The sequence below is a fragment of the Hemicordylus capensis genome, chromosome 4 (genome assembly GCF_027244095.1).
Source record: "Hemicordylus capensis ecotype Gifberg chromosome 4, rHemCap1.1.pri, whole genome shotgun sequence".
In the NCBI taxonomy this organism is placed as follows: Eukaryota; Metazoa; Chordata; class Lepidosauria; order Squamata; family Cordylidae; genus Hemicordylus; species Hemicordylus capensis.
This window is the reverse complement of record NC_069660.1, coordinates 240,547,330-240,564,217: the sequence shown is the minus strand read 5'-3', so window position 1 is coordinate 240,564,217 and position 16,888 is coordinate 240,547,330. Positions and strand designations below refer to the sequence as shown.

The 16,888-nt window shown below is 42.3% G+C and overlaps 1 protein-coding gene across 4 annotated transcripts in view; it reads left to right on the top strand.

Moving 5' to 3' along the window:
* Positions 1–16,888, top strand: part of ARHGAP28 (Rho GTPase activating protein 28) — a 125,384-nt gene that overhangs the window by 63,657 nt on the left and 44,839 nt on the right. For 3 of the 4 annotated variants that reach the window (XM_053250647.1, XM_053250649.1, XM_053250648.1), the window contains 2 exons: positions 12,414–12,616; positions 16,240–16,457. In XM_053250647.1, the coding sequence (XP_053106622.1) occupies positions 12,414–12,616; positions 16,240–16,457 (421 nt within the window). Of the gene's footprint in view, positions 1–1,044; positions 1,102–12,413; positions 12,617–16,239; positions 16,458–16,888 lie in introns of those variants that run through there. The other variant, XM_053250650.1, reaches the window with a different exon arrangement.

The following is a 16,888-nucleotide window of genomic DNA, read 5'->3' as shown; positions in this document are numbered from 1 at the left end:
CCAGCTTGGGTTAGGCTGCATGTAAGAACCACCAGGATCGGGCCCAATCCTGGCAGGCCAGCGCTGTCTAGCCCAGCTTTTTAGCCTGGCTGCTAGCCTAGGTTAAGGGAGCGAGCATTCCTTTAGCCCAGGCTAATTGTTCATGTGCAAACTAGGATGCTTCCAGCCAGGGGCGTAGCTAGGGGAGAAGGGGCCCATGTTCATCCCTCTCTCTGTCGGCCCCCCCGAGTGAGGGAGATAATGAAGAAAATAGGGAGGGATAGAGCTGGAGGGCCCTCAGGAGCTGGGCGCCCATGTTCTTTGAACCCTTTAGCTCAGTCATAGCTATGCCCCTGCTTCCAGCCTAGCCACACACAGAGACGGGGCCTAGAGTGTCCATCTCTCTGTGGTGCATTGTGGGATCTCTGGAGACTGGGACAACAAGTCCCGGCCTCTGATTACTCACAGTGTGGGGAGCAGTGTGGTGATTCATCCATGCTGCTCCTGGCAGCGCTGGTTGTGTGGGCTGTGAGCGATAATCTGGGGGAAGGTACGTTGAACCCTGCCTTCCCCACCCTTCTGATCGGCCATGCATGTGCTTCCATGTGCATAGCCCCAGAGAGTATTTTTCATTGCACTTTGTTATGCTTTTTTTTAAAAAAAAAGTTAATGGTACATTATAGCCTTTTAGTGGGGAAAGAAACAAATCATTTTTGTCTTAGTTTCACTCTCACAAGGGCTCTTATGAATCTCCAGGGCTTCTAGCAGCTGATTGAGCTTTTATTTCTTTTCTTAGGAAGTGCATGAAAGGTTTTAAGTCCTGACACAAACAGGAAAACACAGTGCTAGCATTTGTCCTGAAGGCATCCAATCTTTAAATAGTTACTGTGCTGTGCAGTGAGATTCTGTTTCTCTCAAGAACCAGCAATTCTCTTGTTCTTTATTCTTCTGGACCTTGCAAGACTAGAAGCATAAAGCTTTATTCCACCTCAAGGCATGCAGAAAACTTTCAGGATAGATATGTTTGGTTAGGAAGTGATCTATGCCATGGGATCATGGCAGAATTGGTTCCTCTCACACTTCTTTTTAGGATCCCTTCACTGAAACTGCAGCCCAGTAAAGGTAAGTTCTGCAGATTTGTGTCCAGTTGTTCTTTTCCTCTTGCTTTTATTGAGAGAGGGGGAGAGTAGAAATCACTAAAAGATAGCATTAGTTAATTTCTGACAGACAGGGAAGGAAGCAGAATAACCCATTGTAGAGTGGAGGAAAGAATATACTGAGACTGAAAATGACTATAGAACAGAATAAACTCAAGTAATTGTAAATCAGTGCCAGACAGTTTGTGGCTAGTAGACAACTTTGTGGGCAAGATACTGCATATTTCCAACATTTTGGTTTTCTCAGGTTTTACAGTGCTGTTGCTTGTAGATTAGTGTTGTAGTTTGTATATTTAAGCAACAACAACAAAAGTACGTTTTTTAAACAGACCAGATGAAAAACCACTATGCCATTAAACCAAGTTCCCTCCCTGGCATCTCCAGGATAGGGATGAGAGAGACTCCTGCCTGAAACCTTGGAAAAGCTGCTGCCAGTCTGTGTAGACAATACAGAGCTAGATGGACCAAAGGTCTGACTCAGTATAAGGCAGCTTTCTATGTTCCTATGGCAAGCTGAAATCTGTACAGGAAACAATTTATTTCCTGAAGTTCAATATAGAATTACTCTCAAGGGTGCTATATATGGGTGTGGGGGAGAGAACACATTTTCACTTGAGTTCCTCGTTATCTTCACAAAGGTTCATTTCAAAATTAAAATAATGTTCTTTATTTATTTTTGCAGTGTCCATCATTATAATATAGTAGCATATGTGTCCTTCATACCAAAAAAAGCAATTAGAGAGCATACTATCTTAGTCTACATGACCCCTTACAAATATTCTAGCCAAGTAAATGCATAGATCACAGCTGTGCTGATCAGACACAAGTTTTAAAAGGTAAATCTTTTAACATGCTAATAAACTGAGTTGATGAAAAGAAACACCAAGTATGTGGTACCCAGGAGATTAAAGCTGCATTATCCATTATCAAAAATTGACAAATGGAGTTGAAAGATTTCAGTTGCTTTTGTTTAAATCTAGGTGAATGAACCTACCATAATGATAGCCTTGACTATCATGCCTTGATAGGAAGTGATCTGTGAAAGCACAGCCAAGCTACACTATAGTAAAAGCCAGGCTAAACAATTTGGAAGACTCATGGGGAAGATACATTACAACCAATTTATTGTTCTTACATTCCTAGAGTGTTTATAGGCAGAGAGAAGTGACACAATCTTTGAAATATGGAAGAACATCCTGGGAATGTAGGCCCATAGGTGACTAGTGGGTAGGGGTCAGTGGTGTGGCAGTTTGGTCCTAATTCAGACCCAACCATCGCATGCAGTATGTGCACACTCCTACTCATGGGAGTTATAAAGGCAGAAGGGGAAATGTTGTCATGAGAACAAGATCTTAGGTTTTTAGAGCATTGATACATAATCTGTTAAAGAATGTATGGTGGATACCTGCTGCCCCCAGGAAATATTTTGGCTGTGATTGGCAGAGGCAGTCTTCTAAACTGGGCAATGGATGCAGTCTCAGCAACATTGGCTCTTCTCATTCACTTGCTCCCATGGAAGCCTGTTAAAGGGCTCTCTCACTGTTTCCTTCCAAGTAGGAATGGCAAGAGAAACTTTAGCAGACTTCTCCCCTTCTGCAGCTTTACTCCCATTTTCCCGTGTCTTGGCAAAAGGGCCAGCAGGTGATGTACTTAAGAGGAAAACTCTGAGAGTCTCTGTTGCTGTTTATTTCATTTCCTTCTTTGCTTTTTGAATTATTTAAGCCTCTCCTGAGTTCCAGGTTTCTTAAGTTTGCGGTAGAAGTAACTGTATCTTGCACATTATAAATAATTAGTGTAGTAATGTGTGAGTTGCTGGCATATGCCATCCACAGCTGCATTCCTTATTAAGTCATTTTCTGAACTAGCCTGCTTTCTTTTGTATTTTTTTCTGCTTGTAGATTGCATCATAAAGGTTAAAGCGCAGTCACAATTAGGAATGGTTAAGTTTATTACTACCTTCCTTATACACAATACTTGACGCAAATGACAGGTACAACACCACCTATTTACAGAAGAGTAATATGGTCCACCTTCTCATGTGACCATTTCACTCACATATGCATACATAAAAACCTTTATTCTATTCCAGCTATTACTCACTACTCAAAGAGGCTGTTCTCCTGCACAGTCAAGACTGGGCTAAGACTGTGCGTGAGAACCGCCAGCAGTTGCATGGCTGCTGGCTGCATCTCAGCGACAAACCCGCCAAAGAGGCCTGCCTGCTAGCTGAAGTTCAGGGCACAAGTGTGCCTTTAACCCAGGCTCAATGCGCTTGTGTTGGTGCCGACCCCGGGGCAATCTCCTGGAAAGCACTGGGGGGAATCCCCAAAGTGCGCCGTGCACTTGCGCAGTGCATTATAGGATTTCCAGTGGCCCAGGACAACACGACCAAGCCCTTAACCCTCCGTGCTGCCAGGGGCAGCCAGTGTCTGTCTGGACACCTGATACACGCACCCAGCACAGACCAAACAATTGTCTGCCTGGGAGATAAATTTCAGCAGCTTTCCTCCCTGCATGCCCAGTAGCCCTTTCTCGCTGATCGTGAGAAAGGATCCAGTGTTGATCTAGGATCTACTGCTATTTAAGCAGTGTTGTCCAGTCTTATTGAGGGCACCTTTTCAGTCAATCAAGAGCTTATTAATCACATAATCTAATCAACTAAATCTTGCAGTCCTAGTTGTTATATTGTGGTTTGATATTCTGGAATAGTCTACTTTTCAGGCTATGCTAATGTGCACAGATATTTCATATATCCTTTAGTAAATAATGAAGTATACTACTTTTTAACAAAGATTAAATGAAGAACTAGTACTATAATTATGCACCTGGTACCTGGACAGATGATCGGAGCACCATTTACATAATTTTTGTACTGGTTTTTATTTTAATAATAATAATAATAATAATAATAATAATAATAATAATAATTATTATTATTATTATTATTATTATTATTATTTTATTTCTATACCACCCTTCCAAAAATGGCTCAGGGTGGTTTACAAAGAGAGATAACAAACAAATAAGATGGCTCCCTGTCCCCAAAGGGCTCACATTCTAAAAAGAAACATAAGACACACACCAGCAACAGTCACTGGAAGTACTATGCTGGGGGTGGATAGGGCCAGTTACTCTCCCCCTGCTAAATAAAGAGAATCACCACGTTAAGAGGTGCCTCTTTGCCCAGTTAGCAGGGGCTTTGCTAAGTCTTTGCTTTAGTCTTTGCTAAGAAGGAATGTTTACAAGGTACAGTAGTTGATACCAAGGCTTGAGTTAATGTAACAGAATGAAACAACACAGCAGAAGAAAAACAATAGTTTTCAAGCCTTTCTCTTCATCCTTGTGTGAAAATGAAGTAGTGAAGTCTCAGCACGGGGGCCTTAATATCAGAAATCGTTTGTTGTTTCATGTATATTTTCTCATGCACTTTGAGACTGTGAGCATCTAAATTGAAATGTGCCCTCATATGAACAAAAGGAGGGGAAAAGTAAGGGCAATTCAAGGTTCATCACCTCTTAGTGACTTTGGCCTGGTTGCAATCTTGAGTTAGCTTTCCACCAAAACATTAGGCTTAATAAAGCTGCTAATAGGGCATTATTAAAGTGATAACAAAGGGATACTCCAAAAAGCTAAGACTAAATGAAACTGCTATACTGAGTCAGACCATTGGTCCATCTAGCCCAATGTTACCTTCTCAGGCTGGCATTGCCTCTCCAGGGGTCCCCTGTGGGGGACTTTTCTCCTGGCACCCTTTAACTGGAGATATCAAGGATTGAACCAGAGACCTGGTGCTTGTAAAGCACATGCCCTGAGCTATGACTTTCCTTCAGCTATGAGGATACTTAATGGAAGAGGCATTGTGAATTTACTCTAATAAGAATAGCTTAAGAAATATTATGGTCAGAAGAGAATGAAGTTTGCCTCCAGTCCTTTTTATTTTCCTGCTGTTTAGGCTAATAGGAATGTGCACGGACCAGTTCGGAGGCCATTCTAAAGGCCTCCAGACCGGTCCGGTCACGGGGTGGTTTTGGTTCAGGAGGGTAGGGTGGGGGGTTCCAACAAGGGGGGGGGCTTTACTTACCCCTCCCGCGCTTTCCACACGCTGCAGCTGTAATTATTCTAATAATCGCTCCTCCGATGGCTCCTCCAGTTAAAAAAATGGCTGCCCCCTTGTAGCCCCGGCCCCCTGCTGCCGCCGCCCCCTTGAAACCCCCTCCCACCCCCTTAAAGCCCCCTCCCGCCCCCTTAAATCTCGCCCCGGGCCCCGATCGATAACTTCAGAGTCTGACAACTTATCAGAAGCCTTCCTAAAGTCATTTGCAGCCTGAGCCCGGCAGGGAAGGGAGCAGGAGGACATCCCCCCGCCGCCCATTTCCCTGCCGGTCTGCAGAAGTACTTTTACTTTTGCAAGCCCCCCCCCGCCCTTGATGGAACCCCCCACCCCAGTGCCGGACCGCAGCTCTGCGGTTCCGTGCACACCCCATAGGCTAATAAGGTAAGGTCACTACAGTCTGCATTTACTTTGCATTTTGGAGTCACTATGCAAGCCATTGCATGGCAGTGCAATGTGCCTGCATATCTGCCCTTACACTTTGACAAAACCACGATGCTCAGAGGATACTGTCTTACAAATTACCACTGATTTAATTTTAAGTAATAGGTAGAGCATGAATTTTACTTCCAGGTTCATGGCAAACATCTTAATTGAACTGAATGAATATGAGCGAAGGTTGCAGAGGGATGTTTATGCAATCTTGAGTTAGCTTTCCACCAAAACATTAGGCTTATTAAAGCTGCTAATAGGGCAATATTAAGGTGACAACAGAGGGACAAGATTGTGGAATGCGCTCCCTGCTGAGATACGATCCTCCCCATCTCTGGCAATTTTCAAAAAACAACTGAAAACCTATCTTTTCGCCCAAACTTTCTCAGCTTCCTAAAAAAAGGGGGGGGGGTAATCTCTGGTTTATTTTTAAATTGTTACATTGTTTTTAAGTTTTTTGTATATATTTTAAACTGGTTTTATGCTATTGTTAACCACCCAGAGACAAAAGTTTGGGGCAGTGTACAAATTTGATAAACAAAAATAATAATAAAATATGGACTGACTCAGGAGGTCTGATTAAAGACGTAGCCCGTCTTTCTGCCAACTGCTTCTGTGCCAACGTTCATTATTTATCAGAGCTTCCCATCTGTGTAAAAGGATAGATGATTGACTCTAGTGTTACAGTAAATCTTGCACATCATCTTTAAATTACATTTCCCCCCTCAGTCTTTATCCAAACTAATTGCTGTGCTTCATACTTAGTGCCTGCACATAATGAGCCACTGCTATTCAAATAAAAAGCATGTCTCTTCTTCTCGGATCAGGATTAAATATGGCTTTTTAAGTACAATGTGGTTTGTTGCTACCAGTTATACAGACTCTCACTGTGGATCACTTAACTGAATGGAAAGCACGGACTTTCCATGAAATTGAATGGAAAGCATGTCACACTCGCGCACTGGCCACTTCTGGTCCAACAATGAATGGGGTGGCAAGGAGATACACTGCTGCCCCACACCACCAGTTTTGGAGACAGCGCTGGCAGGGAAAACATGGCAGGGGGGATGAGAACCCTCCCTGCGCTTTAAAGGTAACCCACCCCAGACACCCGGCTACCAAACCAGCTGAGTGCCAGTTCGTGCACATCTCTAGTACCATCATCAATGTGTGTAATCAACTTCAAAATATTGCGCTAGTTTTCTGCAGTTATACTATAAAAATGTAATTTCTTGGCAGTGAGCATGATTAATCCCAGTTTTATCCCTCTAGTTAATACATAATGGCCAACATCCCAACTTAGGCTGTGTGCTGGCAACCAAAGGAAGCACATGTGCAGCATGCTTTCCTGCTTGTGTGCAGGGGTGATTTTTGTTGATCTCCCCTTCCTCCAGAAGCACTCTGTGCAACCCGAAAATATGTCTGTGAGAGCACTTCCAGGGGAAGGGGAGAGACTGGCAAAAATCACCTTCTCCAGCATGCCCTCTCCGCTGAAGTGGAAACATGGCCACTGCACACATGCTTCCATTGGCTCTATTCATGCACTATTAGGATGTCATCCAATGACCTTTGTAGATAGGTTTCCTATGCAGACAAGCTGTTTTTCCAGGAACATTCTTGCAAACATTTTTGCAAATGTTTCTAGGGCTGAAATCAAGGAAACACTAAGATGCCTTGGAGCCCATTCAATGCCTTGCCTATCCTATACCATAAAATGGTTAGGTGTGCGGCCGTGCTGCCCGTGTCTTTTTGGGCCGTTCTGGGCATGCGCGGAGCGCATGCCCAGATCGGCCCAAAAAGATACGGCCGCCCAGACACGGGTGGCCATGTTGGAGCAGGAGAAGCGGAGGAGTGCTGGCGAGGCGGTGGTGGCCGCGGTGGGGCGAATGGCCCCGATGGCGGCGGCCGCTGCCACGGTGAGAGAGCCGGGAGAAGGAGAAGCGGCGGGCCGAGGAGAAGCGGCCGCCGCCAACGCCAGAGGAGAGTGCGGGCCGAGGTGGCGGAGGCTGCAGCGGGGCGACTGGCCCCGATGGCGGCGGTCACCGCAGCGGCAACAGTGTGGGTGAGGCGGCGGCAGGCAACATCTATACCCATGGTGAGCTGCGGCAGCCTCCCCTTCTCCACTCTCCCCGTCGCGACTTGGGCTCCAAGAGCAGCACACACCCCCCCAGAGCCCGTTATTAAAACGGGCTTACAAATACTAGTATGGTAAATACTTGGCAAACAGCAACTGGGTTGTAGAGTTTGCTTTAGATTGGGTGGAGTTCACATCCCTAGTTGTGCAATTCTGTCCCATTTTTCGATATGTTTCCCACATAGTTTATTGAATACATCTGGCTTGATTTTGGACCCAGACTACTTGCTGAACTGGTTTAAAATGTATGTTCTCTGATTAAATTCATAGCAGTTGTAAGGATAAGCCGTACATTTTGAATTTGTAGATTCATGTCTGAAGAAGATAGCAGGTTGTCTGAATTGGAACTATTTTAGCAAAAGGACCTTTTTCATGTTCACTTCGTTATTGAATATGTCTGCATATTGTTCCTGCTATGTAGAAAGGAAAACATGCTAAGCTGAATAGCACTGCTTATTTCACCGCCACACCTCCAACGACCTTTGTCATCACAGTGTGGAAATAGGAGCACTTTGCAGTGGCACTACAACAGAAACATGATTTTTGAAGTAAGGTGTTTTGCTATAAGAACATAAAAAAAAAGCCTTGTTGGAGCAGGCCAAAGCCCATCCAGTTCAGCATTCTGCTTCACACAACAGCCAATCAGGTGAACTCAGGAAGCCTCGCAAGTGCTGGAACTGAGGAAGTCTCACAGGAGTTGCACACATTCAGCTTTCTGCATGATGGAAGCATAACACAGATGCAAAACAGGCAAAAACAAATGTGCAAATCTGCCCTAAGCTCTGATCCTAAGAATATTAATATGTTTATTAAAATCAGTAGGACATATCTGCATAAATTTGTTAGGGGTCAGGGTGTGATCTCAGGTACACTCCTTTTGAGATAAGTCCTATCACTGGGGTTGGAGCAGGCCAGGCATCAGTGGCCTTTATGGTCTGGCATCTGCCAGGACAACTGCCAGCCAGAATCCGCTGCTGTTGCTGCTACTGCTGCTCTTGCCACCCAACCCCCACCCTGGCTCAATTGCTCTCGCTCGCTCGCTCGCTCTCCTTCACCATGGGATGGTGGCAGATGCTGGATAATGGTGGTGACAGCAAAGAGCAGGAGTGGCAACAGCCCAAATGAACAGTAGCAGTGAATTAATAGGAATGATGGCTGTGGATGCACTCCATTTCATTCATTTTCCCGTCCCCCCGCCCCGAAACATAGTTTTGCAAGATAAAATTGCAAACAAGTACCAGTAGCATGTGAGGACGAGAACATTTTCTTCTAGGACAAAATCTAGATAACATTTTGGAATATAGGTCATGATGCTAGTATGACAGCTAGTGGTGCTCTTAAGAACACAACTCTGAATACCCAAAGTTGATACGTATCAGACTATCAAGCCAGTATTAATAAGGCGAATGTGTCTAACTTTCCAACTGACCTTTATTTGAACAAGCCCATTTCAACTTGTTTTCTTAGAGAGCCTCTGCAGATGTTCCAGATGTGTTTTGAACATTTAAATGCTGTTTTGAATGGCTGAGAATTTGCCTGTAAACATGCATATATTACTTAAATATTGCTTGTCAGACTAGATGTTACAAGGATGACACAATCTGTTTTGTATTTGGTTTTTATATTATGGTGCAATGAAAAGAAAATCTTGCTGTTGAAATAAAAAAATACTTTCTCCCTAATATGGTTGTATCAGCCATCATGTGGGCCAGTTGAAGGACAAGAATCAGAGTGTGAGATTTGGGGAGAGCAAGGATCATGGTCAATATTCCTCCCCCTGGGAGGCAGGAAATGTTTGAATTCCTTGACAGTGACTAACAGGCAATCTAATTTAAGCAAGCCATTTTATCTTTCAAATTCTCTTTAGCCCTCAGCTGCTGCCGCTGTTTCTACATTAAACTGATTGTATACATGAATGGTGAAAGGTAATATGGTATGGAAGTTCTATATTATGCAGCTTTTCATGCCTTTTACAGAGAGTTGATGTTTTAACTATGCCATATAATGAAGACACCATGCCTAAATTTATAGACATGTACATATTCATATTTAAGGTATTATGAAAAGAAAACCTTATGTTTCTCTCAAACCAAGTTATGAATCTCCTTAACCAGTTCTGTGCCAATGCCAATGATTTTCATTTATAAATAGCATTTCTTAATCTAGAAATGCTGGGTTGAATCTTAGACCTAGTGAATGCAAAACATGTGCTGTACTTCACAGCTAAGGAGAGCTGCATGCAGCTTGCTGTGTCAATCAGCATGAGTGGACTACATATGTGTAGTGAACAACACAAGAATTTGCCAGGTTAGGAGAGAGAATTGTTTATCTTTCTCCTGGACAGTGAGAAAAATAAGCTGTGCAAAAATAGGCTTGTTCTTGTGTCCTCAGTAACCAAATTGGATGGAATTCACTTCACTGGCTTTAATCATTTATATGTCTTATGCATTATCATGCCTTATCCCAGTTAAAACAATAAGCATCTCAGAGTATGTTAAAAACACTGAAGCTCCTGGAAAACATTAGGAGAAACAGTAGGTACAGCCATTTTCTGCCCAAAAAGAAGAAGAAAGGACAGAATAATAAATGTATTCATCTCTTCCAAACATTTTTGTCTACTTTAAAAGGCTTAATTCCTCCCTTATCATTTGACTGACGGCAAATTGATACATTTGGCAAAGGTACTTTAGGAACATAGGAACATAGGAAGCTGCCATATACTGAGTCAGACCATTGGTTTCTTCCCAGAGTGGCTTCATCCCGAGGGGAATATCTTGCAGTGCTCACACATCAAGTCTCCCATTCATATGCAACCAGGGCAGACCCTGCTTAGCTATGGGGACAAGTCATGCTTGCTACCACAAGACCAGCTCTCCTTTCTACTTTCTACTTTATATACTCTGCATTCCCAAATCACAAGATGTGGGGCACTGCTTTTGCATTGACTTTTATAAATACTGGTTATGTGCATAACTGGGTTTATTTAAACCAATGTTAATATTTATTTAACCACTTCTTTATTTAGGCTTGAATCAAGTCCTGTACAGGTTGTGATACTATATCCTTTACTGTGATCCCAGACAATCCACACTGCATGCCTGCAGTGTGGAGCTCCAGAAGGTGGAACCTCCTAGCCTCCAGAGGTCTCCCACAATGTACCGTGTGACACACACAATGTATTGGGGAATTCCCCCAAGAGACGGGAATTCCCCCTTGGCGCCTGTCTCTGTGTCCGCTAGCGTTAAACATAACCCTAGTGAACACACGATCCTGGAACCTGGATCAAGGGCTTGGTCAATCCCTTAACCCTGCCTAAGAGCCAGACTACAAGGCAGGCCCAATCCTGGCAGTTCTCACACGCAGCCTAATCCAAGCTGGGCTTCCCTAGCCTGGGTTAGGGTGTGCGTGAGAATAGCCTCATAAGTATTAATTTCCTTGAGTAGTTTTTAAAAAATATGTGATAACAGTTTCAGTCTAATCTCAGAATAAAACAAACAGCATAACAGTACACATGAGACAAATTCAGCTTCAATATTCCCACAGGGATAAGAGTGACCATCAAAGGGAATTTGTTGGAATCTTCCATATGCTGGAATATGGATGGGGAAAACACTAAATCTAACCACTGTTAGGGTACAGTTATATTTTACGAGTAAGTGCTTGGTTTGCACAATCCTCTTAGCATTTATAAATATCTCATGTTTGTTTTTTTGAGAATTTAACGATCAAGAACAAGACTGTCTGTGATTCTTGTGGACCCAAAGACTGGAGACTTCCAAAATCTCATATATTGTGTCAGCAGCATTTCATTTTTAGTTGTGGCTTCTCCACATCAGAGGAAAGCCTGTATCTTGGTTCAGAATATTAACAAAATCTGATTCAAGGAGGGCAAGAAAGGCAAGCAATTTGTTGCCATTCAGTAGAAATATAACCATTGTGCAGGATAACATAGCATTAACATCCAAGCTAGTCCATTATCCAACCTACTTTGTGACTTCCAAAGTATCTGCAACCTATTATATAACATTACTGAAAAATATTATAAAGAATATTCTTTTCTTTAACATATGTGCTGGTTTTTCATTTCCCATCCATTGTGTTGTGTTTTCCATGTCATAGACATACATTGTACACTCATTCTATTAGTTACTGATTATATTGTCATAATCTGGCAATCTCATTGTTTCAGCAAATTTGATGAAAGTTTTGCTGCTCAAAAGAATATCTAGGCTTCTAGGGTAGGAATCAGAAGAGGCTGATTCGGTGATATCTAGAAAGCTTTCTGTTTATTGCACAAAGACAGCTTTATGATTTATGATTAGGCTTTCTGGTTACTCATGTGATAGAAGGTGGTTAAGAGGCTCCAGATTTTGCCAACTGGTCATGACCTGAGCCTAATTTGCCACGTGCTTGATGCATACACAGAGCACTACATTTCTGCATTTTTAGATTGCCTTTCATCATCCATCCCAAATTAGTTTTGGAGCCATCCCCTTTGACCTAGTCTTTCCCAATTTATGTTGTGTGAAAATATTCAAAACTGAACTTCTAAGATCAAAAGCTTGTATAATTTCTTCTTTGTTTTCTTGTTTTGCTCCAGAAAATCCCTCCCTCGATGCCAAAGAATCAACAGGATGCTCTCCAATGAATCCTTACGTCCTCCTGTATACAGCCGTTCCAATTCCCAGGCCTCTGTTGATAGCACCTCTATGGAAGATTTCTGGTGTGAGGTGGAAAATATCAAAGAGAACACTGAAGATAGGCAAGATGAACAAACCTTGTTAGAAATCAAGCTTCCCGATGGTAAGCATATACACTTCAAATACATCTTGCACATGCTTTCCTTTAGATATTTATATTTCTTTTTGGAAGTCTGCCTTGATGCTTGAAATTTGTTGTACCATATCTGCTGGTTATATTGGTGCAAGGCAGACTTTTACAATCCAGTTTAAGCACTTCCTCACTGAAGCAACAAGGCTCAGGATTAAGTTTTAAATGACTAATGTGTTTGAGCTGCAATCATGGCATCTGCATTTGAACTCCAAATTTCTGTCGAAGTTCATGTTCAGGAATTTGTAATCTACATTAAAATACAATGATATTGCTGGGTGCAATCTAGAAGTGGAAATGTGCATGTACATTTTCTGGGTTTTGCTCAGTATATTTATACATTAGCAAGTCCTGGTAAATATCGACATTAAAGGTAAATATTTAAGATAATTCTGCATGTTTCAGGCATTTAACTTATGTATTGGGCATTAACTTAAGCATCTTTAAGTTAAGCATTTTTAAGTCCCATTGATTTCTAAAAGTAAGACGTAGCCTCATAAAATCAGATGGCAAGAAAAGGAGAAGATAAAGCCCCAGTTTTAAAATGCCTTATTACAGATAATATAATCTGCATCATGTGTGAAATTGCATCATTTATAAAACTGGCTGTAGGAAAAGAACCCATGAATTGCATGGAATGAAACTACACTGATATTATTGGAGACCCCTAGAAAAGAGCTTTATTACTTGTTGGTGAGAATTATGTGAAAGTGCCATTGTAGAGACCTAGAGATTAAATGTGGGCTTAGAATAGCAATAGCAATAGCAATAGCAATAGCACTTACATTTATATATCGCTCTATAGCCGGAGCTCTCTAAGCGGTTTACAATGATTTTTAGCATATTGCCCCCAACATTCTGGGTACTCATTTTACCGACCTCGGAAGGATGGAAGGCTGAGTCAACCTTGAGCCCCTGGTCAGGATCGAACTTGCAACCTTCTGGTTACAGGGCGGCAGTTTTACCACTGTGCCACCAGGGGCTGGACAATGACCAGGGGCTGGACAATGCTGGACAATGAAGCAGGACAATGATTTATTAATCCCAGTTGTGCTCTTATAAAACAGTTTCAGAAGATGCATACAGTTTCACTGGCCTCAGGGGCCAAATCAAATAATTGGCCATACTACTATGCTCAGATTGTGTTAATGAAGACCATGAGGCATTTTCCCAAAGCTGGGAGAAGCAAAACTCCATTTTACTTCCTGCAAATGGCATTTAATTTTTTGCCTGTTTGTCTGCAGGGCCAACCCAAGATTGGGTTGGTCCATGGTCTGTTTTCACGTTTTTTCCCCAATGTCAATGATGTTGTCAGTATCTGTCACTTCGTTATTTTATCCTCTTTATGACTTTATCTGTGTCCTGGAGGAGCCCTGTCTATGTGATTGCAAACATTCAGAAAAGCCTTTTCTATTAATCTAGGCTCTGCTACTATCAGCAAAGGACACTGAAACAAGTGTGGACATTTTAATTACGCTTTTAAGAATAAAGTGGTAGTTGGCTAGCACTTTTACATTCAAGGAGATAACAGAAAATTATTCAATTTCCCATCTGAGAAGTGGAAAGAAGTGTTGTCGTCCTGTCCCCCGCCCCCGCCCCAGTTGAAAACAAATATAGCCTATTTGTTTTTACTGACAAATATAAATTGCCTTCTGTTTTAACTGCAGAATCATGATTTTAGGCAAGATTTCACAGAGCCTACATTGCAGAACAGGAGGAAATATATGTGGCTGGAACCATTTTGTCCAGTAGATTTTCAGTAGGCATCTATGGCATCAAGTAACTTTTTCCATATCATGAATGCTAAATAAAGATGTAGTAGTAATAGTTGTATCATCAAACTGGGAGGACTCTTGTGAGTATCTAGTTCAACCGCCTATGTGATGCAGGAAATCCAGAGCTAAATCCTCCTCAACAGATAGCAGTTCAGCCTCTGCTTTAAGATCTCCAGTGAGAAAGAACACTAACATAAGAGCAGCCCTGCTAGATCAGGCCCAAGGCCTATCTAGTGCGACATCCTCTTTGCCACAGTTGCCCACCAGATGCCTCTGAGAAGCCCACAGACAAAAGGTTAGGGCATGCCCTCTCTCTTGCTGTTGCTCCTCTGCAACTGGTATTTAGAGGCATCGTGCTTCTAAGGCTGGGGGTGGCCTATAGCCACCAGACTAGTAGCCATTGTTAGACCTGTCCTCCATGAATTTATGCAAGCCCCTTTTAAAGCCATCCAAGCTAGTAGCCATCACCACATCCCATGGCAGAGAATTCCATAAATTAATTATGCACCGTGTAAAAAAATACTTTCGTCGGTCCTAAATTTCCTGGCCATCCATTTCCTGGGATGACCCCTGTTTCTAGTGTTGTGAGCATGAGAAAAATTTCTCTCCATCCACTCTCTCTACTCCATGCATAATTTTATAAACCTCTATCATGTTTCCCCATGGTTGCCTCTTTTCCACACTAAATACTACACCATTGGGTAATTGGTTCAATTGCTGAACTTCTCTTATTATTAAGAAGTTTCCCTAGTGTTCAGCTGAAATCTATTCTCCTATAACTTACACCCATTAGATCTAATCCTGCCCTCTAGGGCAGTAGAGAACAAGCCTTTGCCCCGTTCTGCTTGACTGCCCTTCTGGTATTTGAAGAATACCATCATGTCCCCCTACTCATCTTCCCTTCTCCAGGTGAAACATACCCAGTTCCTTTAATCTGCCTTCATAGGGCTTGTTTTCAAGACTCCTCACTATCCCTCTTGGCCTCCTTTGTAACCATTCACTTGGTCTACATCCTTCTTATGTATTATCCCACAATTGGACACAGTACTTTAAATGAGGGCTGACTCGTGCAGAATGAAGTGGAACTATGTCCTCTCATTACCTGGAAATTATGGTTCTATTAACACCACCTGAAACTGGATTAGCCTTCTTTGCAGCTGCATCTCTCTGCTGAGTCATGGTCAGCTAGAGACACAAGCTGTTTAGACCGATTCTGTTACCATGACACTAAACTACTTCACTTCAACATTTGTGATGTATAGTTTTTTAATGTTTCCTGCTCTTTCTTGCACACAATGCTTACTTCAGGAACACAGTGGCAATACTCAGTTTTGGAAATCTGAAACAACTACTAGTTTATGTCATACTTCCTGATCTATACAAACTGACATATAGACACATACATTGACATAATAACTTGTCAAATATCTCTTATTTCAGATCAAGATTGCTCCGTGGCTTCCTTATTTAGCTTTTTTATTTCTGAAAACCCCGGCTCTGTAGCACCACTGTGGGATAACATCTCAAGTTATTCCACATTGCCTGCCCATCTTGCTTACATTTTCTTTTCCTGACAGACCCAGAACCCTCCTGAAAATCTGCATCATGCACAGCATTATGTTATCATAAATACTTACTGCTTGCCCTCTCATATTAGACTCCCATGACCCCTGAAAGGCCCAGTTCTCTGCTTGGGAAAGAATTCCTAATATAAAATACAAGTCAAGTGTTCCAGGGAGAAGACTCGTCAAAGATCTCTGCAGTCGCATTCCATTCTTTCACTCATTTATACATATTAAAATACTCCTAAATTTTCCATAGAAGGGGAATTGGAAGCGGAATGGTTGCAAGATGTAGGTCTGTCTACATTAATATCTGGATCTGAAGAGGAAGATGGAGAAGCATTGCTGTCGACCCTGACTCGAACTCAAGCAGCTGCAGTACAAAAGAGATACAACACCTACACTCAAACGATGAGAAAGAAGAATAAGCACACTGTCCGAGATGTGCGAGACATCTTTGGAATCAATGACACTTCTGTAAGTAGACTAGTGTTCTGATGATATTTGAAAGTATCTATGATGATGATCTCAAATTATTGGCTTTAATTTACAGGAGATTCTAGGCATACTGTTAGCAACAAGCTGCTGATGAAATGTGCCAAGCAGAATTGTGCCAAAAAACCTGAATTTCTCAACCTGTATACACTTTGCAAGATTTAAAGCATTTTTTTTCCATTTGCAAATGATAAGTCTATTAGTCATGGGTGACATGGCTAGGGATGTGCAAACTGGTTTCAATTTGAACCAGTTCGAATTCAAACTGGTTTGGTTTGATGGTTCAAATTTGAACCAAACCAGCCATTAGGTTCGAGCTGCAGGTTTGAATTCGAACCAAACAGGCGGGGGGGGGGGGTTTCCAGTTTGAACCTCCCCAAGTGGGTGGAACCCATGGGGTGGTTGGCACCCTC